The 22,958-nt window shown below is 35.4% G+C and overlaps 1 protein-coding gene across 1 annotated transcript; it reads left to right on the forward strand.

Annotated features, from left to right (window-relative positions):
- The first annotated feature begins 10,749 nt into the window (after window positions 1-10,749).
- Window positions 10,750-20,341, forward strand: LOC125266145 (cationic amino acid transporter 2-like). The gene is made up of 11 exons (XM_048186601.1): window positions 10,750-11,119; window positions 11,531-11,686; window positions 11,783-11,945; window positions 12,152-12,288; window positions 13,860-14,082; window positions 14,877-15,013; window positions 15,262-15,364; window positions 16,567-16,691; window positions 17,610-17,776; window positions 19,100-19,208; window positions 19,655-20,341. Exons 1-11 carry the CDS (start codon window positions 10,750-10,752, stop codon window positions 19,801-19,803), a joined length of 1,839 nt encoding a protein of 612 aa, XP_048042558.1. The 3' UTR covers window positions 19,804-20,341.
- The last annotated feature ends 2,617 nt before the right edge of the window (window positions 20,342-22,958 follow it).

Here is a 22,958-nt window from a genome sequence, read left to right on the forward strand (position 1 = left end):
CTGTCTCTGAAGACTTTGCTGCTGGTTGCATTGGCCTCCATCAAGAGGGTAGGGGACCTGCAGTCATTTTCGGTCGACGAATTGTGCCTAGAGTTCGGGCCGGGTGACAGCCATGTGGGGCTCTGAGACCCTGGCTTGGCTATGTGCCCAAGGTTCCTACCACTCCCTTTAGGGACCAGGTAGTGAGCCTGCAAGCGCTGCCCTCGGAGGAGGCAGACCCAGCCCTGGCTTTGCTCTGTCCAGTTCGCGCTTTGCGACTGTACATAGACAGAACTCAAAGCTTCAGGACCTCAGACCAGCTCTTTGTCTGTTACGGAGGCCAGCAGAAGGGAAAGGCTGTCTCCAAGCAGAGGAAGGCCCACTGGATAGTTGATGCCATCGCCCTGGCTTACCAAGCTCAGGGCGTGCCCTGCCCGCTCAGGTTGCATGCTCACTCCACGAGAGGTGTAGCATCCTCCTGGGCGCTGGCTCGTGGCGCCTCGCTAACAGACATTTGTAGAGCTGCGTGCTGGGTGACACCTAACACGTTCGCTGGATACTATAGCCTTCGTGTTGAGCTGGTCTCCTCTCGTGTTCTCGCCTCAGGTCAGAGGCACGGAGAGGCCCCGGCTTATTGTCGGCTTGCTGCGCTACATGCGCTGTTTTTCTCCAGAGAGTCCCTACGGGCAGACACTGTTGAGTCCTCCGGTTTCCCTTCGGCAGCCGACGTGGCGGAGCATCTGGCGCCAGGCCTATACTCCGTTGCATCCTTGAGAACCGGATTTAGGCTGGGTTCCATATGTGTGACCCTACGGGGATCCCATATGGTTTGTTCCACGGTTGCTCCTAAATGAAGCCCGTGTCTTTCCCTCTGGGAGAACCCATCTCTCATCGAGTTGGAGTCACCCCAGTTCTTCATATGTGGTACAACCTACAAGGTTAGTCCATATGTACTCCTCCACATAACTCCTTTGGGGAAGGATGTGGCTTCCGCAGCGTTCCTTTTCAAACGAAAGGTTACGCTTTCCCAGCGTTATCCAATAGTCTCACTGAATGGGTTTTGGGAAACAGCAGTGATCCTCTCTGTGTTAGCCCTGTCCCACCGTCCTCAGGCAAGGGGGTTCAGGTGGCTTACAGCAGAGCGCTGGAAGAGGGCAGCTCCTGTGGCGCTTTGGTAGGGATTCCTATTCGTCGGTCTGTCCGACGTACGTCGAACGTGACCGACTGAATGGGAACGTCTCGGTTACAAAGGTAACCCTCGTTCCCTGAAGGTGGGAACGGAGACGTACATCCCGTCGCCACAGTCATTGTCCTGCTGATGCTGCCGCCTGCTTGGTTCGGCTCCTCAGCGAAAACCTGAAGATGCAACGCACCTGCTGCTCATTATATACCCGCGCTGAGAGGCGAGCAGCTCAGACCTGGTGCCAGACACAAATTCACGGACGGGCATTACATTTTTTTCAGGGGGGCACAAATGAGATCAACCTCATTGCATAATAACATTAATTATGAATTAAATGGACAAAAAAACGAGGGAGAATTAAACACACGTCGCAGGGCTCGACATTGCCCGGGACAAGTTGATTTTTTAAAGGGGCAAGTGAAAGAGAATTTTAATTGCCTGGCCTGATTAAAACTCCAATAACAAAAAAATGACTAGGGAATCACCAAAACGCGATAATGCTTCTGCATTCATTTAGTCTAAGTGGCTTAGTGCATAATAATAACGATGTTATCGTCGATAGAGCATATTATCGATAGTGCATACTGCATAATAATATATAGGCTGATGTATTGTATTGACGCTAACAAAACGTTGCACTGTTGATGCGCTCGCACTGCCTCTCGAGATGAAATCGAAACAAATGAGCGCAGCGGAAAAAAAGAAACTCAGTTAACATCCTGCCAGTAGCGTCTCCTGGCCATAAATTTAGGTATGGCAGATTCTGGGTCTTAGCGCTAGTTTATGATAAACATTTTGTAAGCTTTATATCCTAATCGCTGAACATATCAGACACACTTTGGCAGAATTCGAATGTCCTTGCATTATTCAGCCTGAGGGTGGCGCTCTAATGATGTTTGACAGACTTTAGTACAAACAAACCCATAAAATCTGAATTGCCTGTAGTATTTATTGTGTCCGAATGGTGTTTTAGGATGTTACAAGGTATGTAGGAATTGTCTATTCTCAGAAAAACATAAAACAAACACAACAGAACTACTATATATAAAATACATTTACATAAGCACGTTTTAAGGTTTATACTCTCATTCATTTAATACGCTACTCCACATAGGAAGAACAGACATGCCATCTAGTTACTGACCTGATACAGACACATATGTGAAGCGGACTGATATCGTCTTGGTCTGGAGCGAGGTTTACGTGAGGTAACGTGACATGGAAATAAGCAGGCAGCCAGAAATCTGCTCAAATGGCTCTCTATGAGAGGGTGCTGCAGTTCCATTTTACACCACAGATTTACATTGGAAATTTGTGGGGCGCTGTAGAGCTGGGAGGGCTCTGAGACCGGCTGCCCCGCTTATCATGATTCATGCCCATGTTCATGCCTGCCGAATCCTTGCGCTTCATTTTAATATATCCTGCTCACTTTATGACTAGAAAATCTGAAAAATATGTGTTGCGGAATGCTGAACACGTCTATAATTTATTATTAATTCAGTGTATATAGAGGTCTATGTTTGGATGAATATTTTGTTGGGCTCTGCCCCACCTGCCCATACAGACGAGCCACGGCTGAATACTGCAGTAAAAATTCAAAATGTGGAGTTTTTATATTTATGACATATGATACAGTTAAGCAACATCACACGACCAAGCGTGCCGAATAATACCATCACGATTGAAAATGTGACACTGATTTCATAATGGCAGTTCTATAAACAAGTAATTAATATGAATTGACTTACATTTTAGACGCAATATTGACTGTTCTGTTTTAACAGCGAAAATAGTTCAAACAAAGATCACAGCAGAAGGGCGTCAGTCTCAAAGCAACACTCGGGCTTTCGCCTAGCATTACCTCACTGATCTCTCCTGCCAACTTTGGTGGTCTTTGATCAAAGAAACGGCGTATATCCTCAGTCACTGTCACACGAGATAGCCCAGCATAGTTGTTTAAAAAATGACAGCTAACGTTAAGCGGCAGCACTATGCTTAGCACACAACCAAACATTTCCACGCTCACTATCGACAAACCAATCAAATCCGTTTAATTTTTTTTTTTTTTAATCAGACCAAACACGTTTTTATTTTTATCCAGGAGTTGTGTACCATATATACAAAACGATAACTTTTGATAACAGTAGCCTATTGATAAAAAAGCAAGGACTGGTGGTTGGTGGGACTTGGAGTTGATTCGTCCAGGGCGGGCACTAGTGACTCACAGGGCGGGCCAGGCTCCCCAATGCCCACCCATGGCGCCGGGACTGGAGCAGCTGATGCATATGATTGCATGCCAATGTGCATTGGCTTGTTGTAGTTACACTCGAAGTAGATTGGCCTCTCTAGCGAGATTCCTATTCGTCGGTCTGTCCGACGTACGTCAGGGAACGAGGGTTACCTTTGTAACCGAGACGTTCTTTCCATATTTTTTAATGTGGGATTTATAAATGGTTAAATTTATATCATAATCTTTTTTGAAATATCAAACTAAAATTTGGCACAGAACTCAGATATTTAGCTTTGATTTTCTCGAAGTTTTAGAGTTGAACATGTTTTGTAAAATATATATTTTAAATAAAATATAAAAAATTATATTTTACATTTTCATAAACATAAACTTTTATAACTTTTTTAAACTTTACTTTTACAACTTTTTTATTTTTATTTTTTTAACTTCTAACAATCTGTGAAGTATTCCCTTTAAAAAGATTTCAAACTCAAGTCTGTGTATTCAAGATTTTTAACAATTTTTAACAAAGTTGGAAAAGTCATTTTATTGTCTTTACTCAAAAAGTGGGATAGACAGTTAACAGGTAAAACAACTTTTTATTTTCACAAACTAGAGTTGAAGAGCTCTGACATATAAAACAAACAAAAAAGTTTTTCTTCATTTTTGTTTTTGTTTTGGGTATGTACAGTTGCTTTTGAACAGCTGCCTATATGGGTCAAACTGACCCACGAACAGCAAGATTGTATAAAATTTCTGAATGCACTTTCACAACACATCAGCATGTTGAAACTTTGCATGCATGTTCATGACCCTAAATGAGAAAAAGTCACAATAGAAATTATAGCTAATTTTTACTATCTGTGGCTGACAAAATATTTTTCAGTATTGAAATAAGTGGGGGAAAAGCTCATTTTTACCTTTACCAGGGTAGTTAAAACCAACATAACAAAATATAACCAAAAAAAAAAAAAAATGTCTTATTATTTTGGGTCTGTAGTTCACCGTTGCCTTGGAACATTCAAATATGCTGGTCAAATTGACCCAAGAACATCACAAATGTAATAGTAATTATGTATGTATGTGTCAAAGCAAAATATTTTGAAACTTTGCATGCATGTTCATGACCCTAAATGAGAAAAATGGGAAAAAGTTAAACGTGATGAGACAAGGAACAGAAAGAACACAGGGCTTATAAACACGGGCAGAACTGGAACACAAAACACCTGAACAGAATGATTAACTGATAGTTGAAACAAACTAGAACTCGGGTGAACACAAGAAAAAACAAAACGTACACCTGCACAGATGATTTGAATAATTAGTAATGTTGAAATTAATTAGAACTATGATTAATAAATGCTCGGAACTATTTTTCATTGTCAGTTTACGTTAACTACTGTAATGGTAAATGGAATTTTACTGTAAAATGTTACCAGATTAATTAATTAATTAATTAAAAATAAATAAATAAAAGATGAATTTAAGATTAACACTTTACTATAAGGTTTCATTTGTTACTATTACATATTGTAACAAATAATTGTAAACAAAAATACAGCTGTTGATTGTTTGTTCATGCTAGTTCACACTGCATTAACTAATTTTAACAAATAGAAATTTGATTTTTGATCAAAATTTGATTTTTGATTTTAATAATGTATTAAGTAAATGTTGAAATTAACATTAGTTTAATAAATGCTGTAGAAGTGCAGTTCATTATTATTTCATGTCACCCATGTAATGTTAAATGCTTATTGTAAAGTGTTACCAATTAACTTAAAAATCAAATGTTTGAATACTTTGCAAGCGCTAAAAAGTAAAGTATGTTCTGTATAGTATAAATGTGTGAATGTACTCTTGATGTACATTCGCCATGCTGTCATTATCATGTGACCTACCACCATCAGTTGCGTCACTTCACTGACATTAACAATGTCTAGTGGCCTTATGGGATAGTAAAGTGTCCAGCGTATGCACACTTCAGAATCTCTTCAGAAATATATATATATATATATATATATATAGAGAGAGAGAGAGAGAGAGAGATAGCACCCAATCTTGTGCTTCAGTGGTTCTTCACTGGTTCTTTAGCTCATAAAGAACATTTAAAGGGGCTTAACAGGTTCTTTGTACAGCAGTGGTGCTATATAGCACCTCAGTCATCCCAAAGAACCAGTGAAGAACCAGTGTCATTACAAGTTATTACTGAAAACAATGAGTAAGCACCTTAGTTCTGAGTATACACAAGTTCAGCAACATAATAACTGTTGTTTAGTTTTTCAATATTAATATTTGTGATTTTACAACTTTCATAAAATCATAAAAAAGCATAACCTTACACTCCACACTTTTACAGTTATTTTGTTAAATACCTTGTGTCAGGCTGACAAATGCCAAATTCTATTTTACAAGTGTACATCTCCTCTTAAGAAATCACACGTTTCTTCTAAACGTAACAGAGTCTGTCAAAAATTACACTTGAAGGATTTGGACACGTGCGAGTTTGCAGGAGGGGCTCTGATATGACTGTGTATAAAAACTCTGGGGCCACAGCACTCACACACCACAACCACACCTTCACACACCGCCTGGAATCTACACATACAGGTAAGACACTTCATAGGAAGATGCTGTGAATAAGATCGAGTTAGCTCCATTTGAATGTTTGGCAAGGGTTTATTCAGTTTTGTGCGCTTCACGGTCATAGTTAGGATAGTTTAAGGAGACGCTTTGTGTTTTTGAATACAAAAACATTTTAACAAAGTTTCATAACTGGCATAATTTCTGTAAAATTCCTAAACTAAAATGTTTTTTTTTTTTTTTTTTAATATAGAAATGTAGTTGGGATTAGTTTATACAAGTTCCCCTTAGGAACACATACATACATTAGTCTGTTCAAGAGAACATCATAAAAGCAAGATAAGAGTATTTACCAGATATTGCGTGCTTATATATAAGGGAAGGGCATTGAGCATTAAAAAGGATTGCAATATAAACTATAAACTATAAATGATCAGGTGAACCAGTTTAAACATTATGCCCCAAAATGTTCAGCTCAATGTTCATAATTTTCTTTTATTAAAATAATTATTGTTTTTATTTTCTTTATGGTTTATGCTCTGACCTATAAAGTGCTTTGTCTTGCATCTTATGTATGAAAGGTGGTATACAAATAAAATGTATTATTATTATTATTATTATTATTATTATTATTATCTCCTGATAATTGAAGCACTGTGTAAGTGTAAGTCTTCCATAAATTAATGAAATAAGGAAAATGAATGGTTAATATGTTATTAAACATGACATATTTTGAAATCATCATAAATTAGGTATCATTTGAAAGCTTAAACCCTCATCGGTAACACTTTAGAATACTGATGCTTCATTAATGAATAACTACACAGGAACAAATGAGTAATGCATCATTAACACTCTAGTAACTACTATTAACTAACAAGAAACTCTGATTAATGCATTAGGGTAACACTTTACTTGAAGGGGTGTGCATAAGACTGACATGACACCTTCATAATCTTGACATGACACATGTCATGAATATGAAGGAGGTTTTATGCATGTTTATGACAACTGTCATTAAGTGTCATTCGCTCAATTATGTCATTTTTAATGCAAAGATGACATTGTTTGAGATGTCTTTGTTACGACAACTTGACATAAACCAATACATCATAACCTGTCAGTGTCTTTGTCATGGCAACTAGTTACTAGTGGGTTACTATGATCTTCACTTTAGAATACTGATCCAAATAAGAAGTAGTTACTTTAGAGTTATATAGTAACTCTTGAGTTATTACTATCCAATACTTTACAAAAACCTCAAAAGTTTACAATGACTTCAGTAGTTACTAGAGAGTGATCATGTTTTTCACTTTAGAATACTGATCCAAATAATAAGTAATTCCTTCTTAAATATTTGGTAATACTTCAGTCATTACTAGTGGGTTACCATGACCTTCACTTTAGAATTAATTATACATTATGCATTATTCACATTAATTACGAACATATATATATAGTAGTTCTTATTAGTTCCCTGGGAGATATGAAAAAAACAGTAGTTACTGATTAGTTAATAGTGAACTACCACCTTTAACTGAGCACTATTACTTACTAATTCATTAATCTTGAGTTTCTTGTTAGTTAATAGTAGTTACTAGAGTGTTAATGATGCATTACTCATTTGTTCCTGTGTAGTTATTCATTAACGAAGGATCAGTATTCTAAAGTGTTACCCCCTCATCCTGTGAAAACGTTTGTGTAATTGGACATTGTGTTACCTGAAAACAGTACTTCTAATATTTTTATCAGGCTCAATTTGTGATAACAAGTTCAAATTTGGACTTGATTAGACTAAACCTAAACTGGAACAACTAATTTTGTACTTAATGCATTTTAATTGTGTGTTAGTAGTGCTGAGGTCCAACTAAAGATATACTGAAGTATATTTGATTGTGTTAAAGTGGAACTAGTGCAGTTATAATTTAGGTACACTTAAAATATCTTGCATTTAAAGACTGATATTACACAAAGATCATACAATCCTTATTAATAGTGATATTAAAACACTTTTTAGGCATAATATTCAGAAATGTGCATTGTGCAATGAAGAAATACTCCAAATAAAGTTTAATTATAATTTTAGATCAGTAAGTCTTAAATTTCTGTCATTAAGTACTCACCCTCATGTCGTCCCACACCCGTAAGACCTTCATCCTACCTTCGACCTACCCTTGAATATCATTAAAAAAAATATCTTCTTTTGTGTTCTGAAAATGAACGAAGGTCTTATGGGTTTGGAATGACAAGAAGGTGAGTACTTAATGATAGAAATTTCATTTTTTGGGACTAACCAACTAAGCCTTTAAGTGATATGTCAATTAATATTTGTATGAAATAAATGTAATTTAAATAGACTGACTTTCTAGGAATTTTAGAGTGCAAATTATTTTGTAAAATATATATTTTGTATAATTTTTTTTTTATTTCAGTACATTTGCTTTTAATTAATCTATAACTTTTTGCGCTTTCATTTTTTTCTTCATTTCATTGTACTGTTAATTCTGAACGCTTTAAATAGGCATAATGAAGAAAACAAGAAAACAACTGACTAAAGAAAATTAACTAATGGAATGGGTTCGAAAGAATGAATTAAGAAAGATTAAATATGAATAAAACACTTACATTGTAATAAAATAGAGAAAAAATCCTTACTTGATGTCTACTGTAGGCGAGTTGTAGGTGAACCCAAGTGCAGTTTATTGACGAACGTAGACGTTGAAAACTTAACTTAAAACATGACTTGATTTGAAAATAACCATAAACAGGAGCATGAACTTCTGGACAGCGGGTTATCAACAAAGCTATACAAAGGAACAATGAAACATGAGGGCTATATGTACACAAAGGCTGTGTCCCAATTCAGAGGCTGCATCCTTCCAAGGGCTCGGACTTCAAAGGCCACGCCTTGGGACAGTCTCGCTTATGGAGGACTGTTCTTATCGCCTAGCAACTGTGACAACTGAAGCTTTTTTTTTTGTTTAATTAATCTGTCTGAAAACAAAACAGGGTTCACAAACTGTCTAAATATGTTCACTATGGTCTATTTCTGCATAAAGAGCATAAACTATATATAATTACTTCTTAGTAAGATATAAGTCCACATTTGAACCGATTCAATGTTTTTTTTGGGGTTTTTTTATACATTTGTGACCCTGAACCACAAAACCAGTCATATGGTATTTTTATGCCAAAAATCATTAGGATATTAAGTAAAGATCATGTTCCATGAAGATATTTTGTAAATTTCCTACCATAATTATATAAAAAAAAGTATTTTTGTGAGTGGATATGCATTGTTAAGGACTTCATTTGGACAACTTTTCTCAATATATATATATATATATTTTTTTTTTTTTGCACCCCTAGATTCCAGATTTTCAAATAGCTGTATCTCTGACAAATATTGTCCTATCCTAAGAAACCAATAATCAATGGAGAGCTTATTTATTCAGAAAAAAAAAATGCCTTTATGTCTGGTTTTGTGGTCCAGGATCACATTTGTATCAATAGATATTTGAGTAAGTTGAAACCCAATACTTACATTTAAAGGTGTAATTTGGCAATTTCTCTCAAAAAATCCTGTCATCATGGGTGTGCAATGAATTCTGGGGTCGGCAAGGCCGTGAAGGATCCGTCTGTTGTATCCTTCATTGCACAGGAAACGAAGGAGGCATTTGAAGGTGTCTTCGAATTGGGAAGCAATCGGCTTTCGAATACAGCCTTCAAAAGATGCAGCCTCTGAATTGGGATGCAGCCAAAAAATAATGATTAACAAGAAACACCTGAGCATAATCAGGAAAATGAACCAATGACAAAACAGAACACATGACACAACCAATCAGAAGGGAAGCACAGGGCAAGAGCAGGAAATAGGAACCAAACTACAAAATAAAAGACATGAAAGCAAGAACACAAAACAAATTCACAACCAATCATAACACTTAGTATGTTTTTGGTGCCCGTTGTATTATATTTTCCTCATTTCCTCACCATTTTTTTCTCACTTTTATTGTCATTCTTGTGGTTATTATGTTTTTATGGTCTTTATGCTTTCCTTTTTCATTGTGATTAATGGTCTGACCTATAAGTACTTTGAGCTGGATTTTATTTACGAAAGGTGGTATATACAAATAACATTTATTGTTATTATTATTATTATTATTTCCCTTAATAAAAGGAAGTTCTGTGTAAGTCTAAAAGGGATTCACCCAAAAGTGAAAATTCTGTCATCATTTACTCACCCTCAAATTGTTCCAAACCTGTATGAACGTCTTTCCTCTGCTGAACACAAAAGATTTTTTGAAGAATTTCTGTAACCAAACAGTTGATGAGCCCCACTGACTTCCAAAGTATTTTGGGGGGGTTCATCAACTGTTTGGTAACCCCGTATTCTTCAAAAAATCTTCTTTTGTGTTCAACAGAAGAAAGATACTCATACAGGCTTGTAACAACTTGAGGGTGAGTAAATGATGACAGAATTTCATTTTTGGGTGAACTATGCCTTTAAGGCATTTGTATTACATATTTCGTAGTCAGTGCTTTTAGAGCATAATATAGAGAAAAAAAAAACGAAATCATATATAATTTATTTAAAATTGACTAAGGAATATGAACAGAGAAAAATGGGTTTAAAAGAATGGATAAGGAAGAAAGATAGAAGTGCAAACAGAATGCACATCTGTTTCTCTTAAATATATCTGTTATTAACATAATAATAAATGTTGCATATATGATTTATTATTACATAATCACCTATATTATTTGTCTCAGGATGTTTTGCAACAAGGTGCTGTCCTTTTTGAAGAGCCTATCGAGGCGAAAGCCACTGGAGCCCGATGGTGAAGAGTCCAACTTTAAGCGTTGCTTAAGCACACTCGACCTAGTGGCCCTCGGGGTGGGAAGTACACTCGGGGCTGGGGTCTATGTCCTTTCTGGAGAGGTTGCCAGAACAGCGACTGGCCCCAGCATCATCGTGTCATTCTTCATTGCGGCAGTGGCGTCTGTGTTTGCGGGGTTGTGCTATGCAGAGTTTGGCGCCAGAGTGCCCAAGACAGGCTCTGCCTATCTGTACAGCTACGTCACCGTCGGAGAGGTGTGGGCCTTCATCACCGGCTGGAACTTACTGCTGTCATACGTCATAGGCAAGAACAAACATTACATGCCCAACATTAACTGAGCACGGATTGTTCAAAATTCTGGGAATCATTATCATGATGCGTCCTTCCGCCTTGATAAGACACTTGACAAGGCACTTCTAGTGTAGCTTTAATATACTTTGAGTATCACATAATATTGCAGAATCAACTGGGGCTGCATTTCCCAAAAGAATTGTAAACCTAAAATAGTTTGCAGAGACCTCACAATGCTTTTGGGAAACTAAATAATGTTTTCCACAAGCATCCCACAATCATTTTAATCAGGGGTATTAATCAAGATTTATTTATTTATTTCATGACTCACTAAATGATTATACCTATAATTGTATGGTCAATAAACTTGCTTATCAAATGTCTCTATGAATGAATTGCTTAATCTGAATGACTTTATGACAGGCACATCCAGTGTGGCCAGAGCATGGAGCGGCACTTTCGATGACTTGATTGGAAATAGGATCGCCAATTATTTGAGTGAAAATACACCAATGAATTTACCTGGCCTCGCTCCCTATCCAGACTTCTTTGCTGCTGGCCTTATAATGCTTTTGGCAGGCAAGTAAGATCTATAGCACGTTTATTGTAGTGTCATTAAATGGGCTATGATATAGTTCAAGAGTCAGATTTGTGTTAATTCTTGTAATTTCTCAGGTATCCTTGCATTTGGGGTGAAGGAGTCTGCCATTGTCAATAAGATCTTCACAGCTATAAATATGGTAGTTCTGGTTTTTGTCATCATTGCTGGGTTCATCAAGGGTGACCTTGGAAATTGGCAGATAACACAGGAGGACATTTTGAACTACACAATAACCACGTATGTTGCTTTATGAAATTTACAGAGCATTTGTGGTTATGGTAAAACTTACAACTGCATGTTTTAGATCTATGATTTTGCTTCAATTTCAGTTGAAAAATTGAGAGCATGTTACATTTGAATGTTTTTCATTTAATTTGTTCGTTTTTAATTACCGCCCTATCTACTATGTTAAAATAGTTTTAACATTGCTTTATTTTCTTTAGAAATCTCTCAGTTTCAAATGAAACTTTATCCAGTTTTGGATCTGGAGGATTCTTTCCCTTTGGTTTTGAGGGAACGTTTGCTGGAGCTGCTACCTGTTTTTATGCCTTTGTGGGATTTGACTGCATTGCAACCACAGGTACTTCATCAATAGAGTGAAACAGGCCTAATCTGGTTCTGGAAGCAAAATCTCCATTCACTTTCTCCATACGGAAATTGATCTAGGATCTGTTGACAGAAATGCAATATAATTTACATAACTGTGCTTTCAGTGGTGTATAAAGACCTTACATAATGAACCGTTATGTTTTTATTACCTGAGAATGAGCCATTTCTATCTACATACACCACAGGTCCCCTCACATGTTAAGTCGCCATTTTGCGCCGACATGTCCTAAATGGACAAACTGCTCTACAGAATGTGTTTGCTTGACTGGCTCTCTGCTATCTCAGATGAAATCTTTGTCTTGTATTGGCCACCTTAGCTTCTCTATATTGCAATTCCCAACCTCACTGCTAGATGGCGCTAAAAATTAACACACTGCACCTTTAAAGTAGAGCAACTGAGAATCACATTTTTTTTAAACAAATATCACGATTCTCCCACAATTCTGAACAGATAACTACCCCAAATAATGTAATTTACTAGAGTTTCTGACAAAGCGTTAATTGCTGTAGTCTATTTAAAATGTTTAATTAATCTGAATTATAAAAAAAAAAAAAAAACTCGATTTGAATGAATGATTCAATGACTGACTGCTTCACTTGTATCATTACTGGATGAATCAGCATTTTTGAATGAATCTCTTGAATGAATGATTCAATGAAAAATACATTTGTCATAACAGATGCAACCGATACAAACGTTATTTGAAGGACCAAGTTACTTTAAAAAGATTACATTTGCAAAATCATGCCAAAAGAGCTCTTTAGGGAAGCACCCTTTAGGGATAGTTCACCCAAAAATGAAAATTCTGTCATCATTTACTCACCCTCATGTTGTTCCAAACCTGTATGAGTTTCGTTCTTTTGCTGAACACAAAAGAAGATATTTTGAAGAATGTTGGTAATCAAACAGTTGATGGTAGTCATTGACTTCCATAGTAGGAAAAAAAATAAATACTTAAAATACTTTAGAAGTCAATGGCTTCCGTCAACTGTTTGATTACCAACATTCTTTAAAATATCTTCTTTTGTGTTCAGCAGAAGAACGAAACTCATACAGGTTTGGAACAACATGAGGGTGAGTAAATAATGACAACATTTTAATTTGTGGGTGAACTATAATCAAGTTTGTCTTTCTATGCTCTGAAAATGCTCAAATATTTATGCATATTTTGCTTTTATGTATTTAAATTTTAATAAACTGTATTTTAACAAACTTAAAATACAGTGTTTCTATAGATATAATCAACAACTTTAAATGAATATTTTTATATTTCTATATTTTTTAAATTCGATATTGTAGAATGATTCATGAGATTGTAGTTCTTTCCCTCAGTGAAGCCTTTATACACTGTCTTTTTGTCCAATTTTCAAATAATTTTTTGCTTCAAATCAAAGTTTGTACTGTTATGATTCACCTCGTAGCTGGCTGGTTTGATTCATAATGCTTTAACAAAGACTTTTTTAAAAACATAACGCATAGCAGGAAACATTTAGTCTAAATAATTTCAGTACTTGTATTTTAAACCTGTCTCTTGTTTCTAGGTGAGGAGGTACGAAACCCTCAGAAGTCTATCCCCATAGGAATTGTGGCTTCTCTTCTCATCTGCTTCTTGGCTTATTTGGGCGTTTCGGCTTCTCTCACCCTCATGATGCCCTACTACCAACTAAGTGTTCAGAGTCCCTTACCCGTAGCCTTCACCTATGTGGGCTGGGATCCTGCAAAGTATGCTGTGGCTGTTGGATCTTTGTGTGCTCTCTCAACAAGGTAGAGCAACACATTTTCTCTATAGGGAATTTATTGGACGGTTGTGGTTTGCTATTGGTGGATCTCATGTGAGTGACAGGTTGTCCCACCCTCACGCCAGTAAACACATCATCAGAGAAGAGATGCCACTGCAGGAGGGAGGGGAAGTTATTTTGATTAAAGATTATGAGGACATGTGAATAAAAAAATAATTTTATAATAAATACTGCAATATTACATCAAAAACAGTTGACAATAGTCAATTTTGATTTCATGGTGACTACAAAGAATACCTTTTATGCCCCTTTACAAAGTCTTGATTTTGTTTTTGGGGTCTACTAGAATAGGTTTTCATGCTTAAAAGTTCAGAAATACATTATTTTCCACACATTTGACATTGTTGCAGCTCCTCTCTTCCCAGTCAATCAGTAACGCTGGTTAGTTCCTGTCTCTATGAAGCCCCTCCTTCCAAAAAAAGCGCAGTGTGCTCTGATTGGTCGGCTGGACCAATGTGTTGTGATTGGTCAACGGCTCCGAGTTTGTTTCAGAAATGTCACGCCCCTTCCCACAACCGCAAGATTCAACATGCAACTGAACCAGGCCCCGTCCCTATATTTTGTGTATGCCTAGGGTGGGAATTATTTAATACTCTGACGTGTTCGTCCCCGGAAGAAAACACTTGTCACATCAGTTTGAATGCATGACTGTTGTAGCTGTTATCAGTTATTTGCTGAAATGTACAAAATTGTAAAAGACAAAAACAAGTTAAACTACTGTAATATCAGTGTAATGAGCTTTCCTCTACTATTCAACAGTCTGCTGGGATCCATGTTTCCTATGCCCCGTGTGCTATTTGCTATGGCCAGAGATGGGCTGCTGTTCAAACCACTGAGTAACATGAGTTCCAGACAGAGCCCTGTCATCGCCACACTTGCTTCTGGAGTAGTAGCAGGTAATTCTGTTCGAGAACACATCCCAGTAATACACCATGATAATAGTATCTAATCTAAGTGACATAACACCTGAGAAACATATTTAGGGGCTTGATCCTAAAAAGGCATGTAGGGCTGTCCCAAAGGCCACTGAAGTTGAATACTTAGAACAAAAAATATTCTTTTGTTTAATATAGTACATGTATATTATAGTTTTTCTTTAAGGTTTGCCTCTGAAATTCTAAGAGTGAACTGTTTGTGATTTTAGCAATAATGGCGCTGGTGTTTGACCTGAAGGCTCTAGTAGACATGCTGTCTATTGGAACGCTCTTTGCCTACACCCTCGTGGCCATCTGCATCTTAATTCTTAGGTAAGACACAGATAACGATACATATAATATAAAGAATAATCTATGAATAGTATCATACATTTTACAATTGTTTGTTTTCCTGAAGTACCCACACAGATTTTACAAACACAGAAAATATATTCACACTGAAATATGTAATGCCACCTTGTATGCAATATGTAATGCAACCCTGTAAATTCTTTCAGATAATAGTCAGAAAAAATCTTTAAAAAAAAAATAGAACAGTTTATTGAAACTTTTGACAATATATTTAAAAATAAAATAATGTTTTTTTTTGGCAGCGGCTATTTGCAATAAGTGCAAACAACTGTAGATGCTATTTACACCAAATGAAAATAGCGATATATTCTATTTATACTTCTATTTATATTCTATTGAAACCAGCTCCTCACGCATATTCTATTTACACTAAGCGACAATAGCAGCATTTTCTTAGCAATATGCTATTTACACTAGGTGAAAATGTAAAAGTATCATTTTTTTGCCATGGGTAAATAATAATTAGATCCTAAATTTATATTGGCAGATAATATTTGCACCTCAGTATTTTTGTACATTAACAGGATGCAATAATATCATAGAGTGAAAATGATTATACTTATTAAAATTATTAAATGGATGCTGCCTTATTGGGAAAATAAAAACCCTCCCTACACCTTCCCCTAACCCTACCCAATAAACACTTTTAATATTATTATACACTTGTTTATTAATATTTTTATTTCCACTTTTAGAACATTATTTTCATTTTTATTGAAAATAAATGCGAGCTCGGCAAAAGACGGATTCGAACCCACGTCGATCACATTAATTATAGTGTATAGTGTGAATATGGACTCATACTTGAGTCCATATGTATATGGACTCAAGTATGAGTGTGAATATAGTGTGAATATGGACTCATACTTATATATAGTGTGAATATGGACTCATACTTGAGGAGGAAAAGACACCTCAATTTTATTCAGAGGCCCAAACTGAGCAAAAAATATGCAATTTGGTCCAGGTGCTGGCCCTGCCCCTTTAGTAGTTAAGTGCCCTTTCAGTCGTATTGTGATGCCCCTGGTGCACAATGTGCAGTGCTCAGTAAACCATTGCATAATATCCAGACCAAACGAAAATATTCAGACAGCAGTGTTTGATGTAAATTACTGGCAATAGTAACAGCTTTGCAATAAAAGTAACTATTTTTGTCCATGCAGGTACCAACCAGAGCCAGCTGAGATCAGTGACAGATCACATGTTCAGAAGTGGAATCCTTTTCGCCCCCCTAAATATGCTTCTGCCACAAGTTCAAAAGTGGTGTCTCTGCTAACCATACTTACCAGTGAGTTTTGGCTTTTAACATTTCATGCTTGAATGTGTGCAGTGACAAGTAAGTGTTCAATTATGTTGAGTAAAATCCTTAAAATCCACCTGGCATATTTGATTGTCTCTTTCTCACATCTTGTCAAAGACAGAAATCATTTAGGCCTATGCAACTAAACAAAGAGCAAAGGATGCCCATTAGTGTATAATTTATTCTGTATCTAGAAGTGTTATCATTCTCACACAATCACGAAAAATGTTTGAAAAATGTAAGCCTGTCAAACCAGCTAAATGAATAGTTTTACTGACAAACTTTATCACTTATCAGTAGTACAGAAAATTAGTACAAACTAAATTGTTCTTTTTTATAATTAATACCAATTTGCTTCTTCCATAATTATTTGAAAAAATACTTTGGAATTAATGAAAATTCCAAGCTTAAAAAAAATCCTAAATAACTAGTTTTCTGTTAATTATGAGTGTATAGCAGTGCTAAACTTTATGTATAAGCATTTTGACATAAATGCTGACATAAAAGGCCTACTCACAACAAAGACGATGAGGGAATGCCTGCCTCACTAGGCTGTGAATGTGCACAAATATAGTGGGTGTATAGCATAAACTGACCCTACGGATTACCCAGCTGGAGTCAGAAGCATGTCAACCCCATGGGCACATCCCATGTGACTCAGATAGTTGCGTTACTCCCTAAGCCAAGCAGCACCAAGATGCAGTGTCAAAGTTCCACTTCAAAAGGAAACTGTAGCGCGGGCTTAGAATAAACAGAATGATATCGACCACTGTTGTGGATGCTAATCGTTATAGTTATCTTTATAGTTATCTTTCTTGGTTGTGAATGGGCCTTTAATAGTTGCGGTTACTCAATGGGTATTTCAATATTTCTCCACCTCTTATTTAATTTTTATGTAATTTCTAGTTGTGTTCGCGGTCATCCTGAGTGTGATCATCACAAAAGGTGTACCAGCTGGTCTGATTGACGAGTGGTGGATGATTATGATTATCACTCTGATTGCGGTGGGTTTTGTCATGGTTATCATCATTATATGGCGACAGCCGCAGAATAGAACCAAGGCTGCATTTATGGTAAGTTTTTACTGGGTGAAAAATGTAACATTTTTTACTTTTTAAGTAATGCATAAACAAGATGTGGCTAGATGTTGAAGCATTGGTTTTCAACTGGTTTTCTTTCGGAATCGCAGTACAGTAAATTTCTGTAATAAACTGCATTGAACGCAATCACTGAAATGTATTAATAATACCATTCATGGCAGGTCAAAATTATTAACATGACATACCTAAAAAAAAGAAGCAGAAGTGTGCTTTTGTCATGTTAATAATTTTGCAAATAATAATTTTGACTTGCTATGTAATCTTATAATATGTGCAGTATTGATGGATGAATTTTAGCCATAATTCTAATGAGTTTAACTGGCATATGCAGCCTCTGATGTCAACACCAAGAAAATCCATTCTGTTATTAGTTTTGGTTACACTTTTTTAAAGGTGTCTGTGTTGCAGTGTAATTATACATTTAAGTACAGACAGAGTAATAATAATTAACTACATGTACTTACTATAAGGTTAGTCTTAGGATGAGGGTTTGGTTTAGGATTAGTTGCATGTAATTATGCATAATATATAGTTATTACTACACTAACTACTGCAACATGTATTAAGGACACTAAAATAAAGTGTTACCCTTTATTTATGAATTATATTTATGAAATAAAAGGCCACGTAAGAAATATGCCTGCATTACTTTTTCTTAACAAGTTGACTAACATAATAAAGCACATGTAAAGTATTTGATTATAATTTTTACTATAGCATGTTATTCAATATTACCTTATAGTTAATATATTTTAAGTTCACTATATTGCAACTTCATTATTATAAATGTGTTATCACAAATATATTAAAATACAAGACATAAGCCGACATGTTTCAATAGAAATGATATTAAAATGTATTTTAATTTACCATATATGCTTGTCAGTACATTTAGTTGTACACCTTCAAAGACAACAGAATTATGAAATGACATATAAAGATGCGCTTAAATCCAGCTTAAGTGGATCAAAGTTAAACTATAATTGCATTTAATATAAATTTAAATTATAATGGATTTGCATTTAATTGCAATCAACATGCATTTAAGTGTCTATATAACATTAGGTTCTGTTTGTCCATCAGTATTTTCTTTATAAGTATATTATTTCTGTAATAAGTCTTTTTAAAAGTATGCTAATGTACCTTATTTCACAAGGTTTACTATAGAAATTTTTGGGTTGTGATCCACCTGTTGAGACTATACCGCTGTTAAGAACAGTTGGCATGGAAATGTTCTGTTTAGAATTACTTTAAGGCTGCTTTGGTCCTCATAAACATTTTCACATATTTCTGTAGGTCCCACTCCTGCCAATACTTCCTATTTTCAGCACATTCATCAATGTCTACTTAATGGTCCAGCTGGGAGGTGAAACATGGATTCAATACGCAGTGTGGATGGCAGTGGGTAAGTCAGCATGACTGTTTAAATAGAGTCATATATACACTGTCAGTTAAAATTTTGGACACACATCTTTGATCATCTTAAAAAAAAAATTATCGAAAGGCTTATGCATAATAGTGTATATGCACAATATAACATACCATAGGTCATATAATTCACTGTATGTGCAATATATTTTTTCTAAAACACCTCTTTCATTCACAAATGAGTCAGCAAAATCTGTTACAATATTATTTAATAGGCTTCAAGCTGAAAGACACAAACACATAACATGATGTTTCTTTGAATACACAAATATACCATGCTTGATTGCCAAATTCATTTATTCTTAATGCTTTATGACATATGCAGCTGTTGCATTTATGACCACAAGTCCAACCACATTCATTTGAAGCTTTCAGGATGTGTATACTTGCTGAAGTATAATTGTCTTTCCTAATGAAACACAGGCTTGCTCATCTACTTCTGTTACGGAGTGCACTTCAGTGTACAGAAGAAACAAAATCAGTCTCCCATCCAAGTTAAGGAAATTGAAATTAAACTGGAGGACGATCAAAGAAATGGATGCATTACACCAACACTACAAACCAAGTTTTAAAGCCAGCATTAATGTCTTGTGCTTTTGCACCTGAGACACCTTTTTTGTATTGAAATTTGAAGTATGAGTAAAAACGTTTAACACAAATTATAAAACAAGATGTACTGATGACTGAGTACACTCTCTTCATGATAATAGTCTGAACTTATATAAGGTTTAGTATCTTTGAGGGTAGTGGGTACTGCCCCAGTGTCAGTAGTATTATTAAATTGCATATTTATTGGTATTGTTACTAATCATAAAGCCTATAAATAAAAGAAAATCTGGTAGCACTATGCATCAACCCATGACATTTCTCTTTCTTTGTCACCACTGTTACGTTCAATGCTTGGCTTTTGAAGATCAATGCAAAAATGTACATAAATGCCAAATTTCATTCCACCACGTCACATTATTTATAGTTCTTGTGCTTTGTGACAAGAGCAATATATTATCTCTTGTAAAAAATGACTATGATTTTTTTTTCTGTGTTTTTCCAGTTGAAATATTAAGCTTTAAGAGGTCATATAAGTGTAAACTCAATAAAATACTGAAAAAGAGAAGTGTCTTCTGCTGTCTGCTGTGGGTGTGACCTGTAGCATAAAACTTTTTTCCCTGGCCTCTGTTATGACTGGACTTTTCTTTTTTTTTTTTTAATCTGGGTGCACTACTCACCACTGAATAACATATTTAAAAATGTTTAAAAGAAACACTTTTCAACATGCTATCCAACGTTAAGCATTAGTATGCATATACTGCAATACACAGCATATGCTCTTCCTTTCTTTAGGAATAAAACCTTTTAACAGTGGAACATGTAATTGAGTAGCCTATACATTACCTTTTACAATCAGGACCAGGAGCGAGAGAGCAGCTCAACTGGACTATGCAACTCAGGACAAGACTTGACTGGACTAAAACACAAAAGACTAACTAACAGGATTTTAGATAATCTACACCTTACTGTCACATAGACCTTTTTATGTGTCAAAAGAAGGATATTTTGAGTTTTTAAACTGTTTAATTTAAATCTCTTGCGCTACAAAAATGATTTTCTTCCTCAGTATTTCCCAATACAAATATCTAAACGCTCTTAAATGAAGATACAGTTACTTGAGAACCTATAACCCCCGGTTTCACAGACAAGGCTTAAGCTAGTCCTAGACTAAAATGCTTGTTTGAGCTGTTTTAACTTAAAGTAACTTGTACTGACAGATCTTAAAATATGTCAGGGCCATTGTTTTGTCTCAAGATGCACACCAGTAATGTTTTTTTCAAATGAATGCTTACTTAAATATCCTAATTGAATTAAGGCCTAATCCTGGCTTAGGCTGAGCCCTGTCTGTGAAACCAGGCCAAAATGACTTAAGATGTCCTTAACTCAATCCCTTGCAATCACATCATTATCTTCACAGCTCTATTGTACAGCAGCAGCATGTCTTACTTGGTCATAGCAGCATGTTGTCTAACAAGTCCCATTATAATTTTCGTATAAATTACTTTAAATAAATAAATTATAAATATTATAATAAATTACTCAGCCCATCACTATATATCGTTGAAAAGTCATTATTTAGTTTTTTTTTTTTTTTTTTTTTGCCGCACAAAAAGTATTCTTGTCACTTTATAATACTGAACTCACATGAACTGATTTAAATATGTTTTTAGGACCTTTATGGACCTTGAGAGTTTGAATGGCTTTGCTCTCAATAGAGCCCTCACTGAGCCAACAATATCTTAATTTGTGTTCTGAAGATGAACAAAGGTCTTACGGCTGTAGAATGACATGAGGGTGAGTAATAAATGACATTATTTTCATTTTTGGGTGAACTAACCCTTTAAGATACACTCTTCACCCAATGTTATTGAAATGCTTCTAAATCCCAACATTAAAATTTAAAATTTCTCAGGTAATGTCAATGGTAAGACCCATTTAAGGTGTGGCCAAATTACTTTTTTAAACTTAATCAGAGCAATAGAAGGGTTAAAGGGAAAGGTTTAAAACACAATACACCAACAACAGTAGTTATATATAAATATATATTATAATTATTTGATCAAAATTGTTGCTAGAGACAATACGGTAGTTGCTGGATTTTGGTAGGAACATGTACTTGCATGATGCACCTGTGCATTTTCACTCAAATTCTTGCTCCCTCTGTCCTCCTTGCAGTTAATTTAGAGAATTTAACCCTCTATGGTACGCAATATGATATCAATGAGGAAAAAATTATTTGTGTTGTTTTTCCTGCTTAAAATTGGACACTTTAACAATATCAATAAACATTTTCATAATTTTTTAATTTATTTAATTTTTATAAATTTGTTGCCTCGAGGCAACATTGTACCATAATGGAAAAATTTAAACATTTGGCATTTTCATGTAGAAAAAAGAAATATATTTATTGAAAACATTCATTTCTTTAACTAGACACTTAAACAAACAAATTTATCTAGTTTTTAATGTATTAAAAGTTTCATATTTAATAAAAAGTAACATTTTATATCCAGCTGTTGCCCTCAGGCAACATTGTACCATAGTGGAATGCAAGTATTACCAAACCATCATATTTTTATGTTATTATATTAAATTATCATATCCATCTTCATCCTCATCTCCATCTTCTCTCTCACCCTCAGTATCTCCCTGACGGATTGTCACTATGATTTCATCTTCCTCATTACAGTATGACCCCTCATTAACTCCTCATACTCACCCTCATCAGCTGCCAGTGTTACCTGTGTTTTATACGTTTCTGAAGTACTATAGAAAATGTGCAGATCATAATATATGCAGATATAGTATGTGAATTAGTATTCTTATAAGTACATTACAAAATCATGTGAAAATGCCAACATATTTAGATAATTCTAACTCTTTTCCTTACAAATATGATACATTTGTATTGAAACCTATTATGGCTGTATGGCCTTATGCGATTCCATTATGGTACAATGTTGCCTTGAGGCAACACACAGTTTTTTGTAATTTTCTCTAAAACATTTGATGATATATAATGTAAATTACTTAAAAATACTTCTTTACTTGCCAGTGAAGGTGACTCATATTTTTTGTGGGTGATTAAACGGTTACAAACAAGTGAAAAAACACTTTTCAATGGAGAAAATATGGAGTCATGTGATATGTGCACATGTGCTGAAACAGGACACAAAAT

This window comes from Megalobrama amblycephala, linkage group LG4 (genome assembly GCF_018812025.1).
Source record: "Megalobrama amblycephala isolate DHTTF-2021 linkage group LG4, ASM1881202v1, whole genome shotgun sequence".
Classification (NCBI taxonomy): Eukaryota; Metazoa; Chordata; class Actinopteri; order Cypriniformes; family Xenocyprididae; genus Megalobrama; species Megalobrama amblycephala.

Bases quoted from the DNA above. Each gene is read 5' to 3' on its own strand.
- LOC125266145 (XM_048186601.1), top strand. From the start codon at position 10,750: ATGTTTTGCAACAAGGTGCTGTCCTTTTTGAAGAGCCTATCGAGGCGA. The intron at 14,083-14,876 runs GTAGAGCAACAC...ACTATTCAACAG, and splicing joins TTGTGTGCTCTCTCAACAAG to TCTGCTGGGATCCATGTTTC. The intron at 15,014-15,261 runs GTAATTCTGTTC...TTGTGATTTTAG, and splicing joins TGCTTCTGGAGTAGTAGCAG to CAATAATGGCGCTGGTGTTT.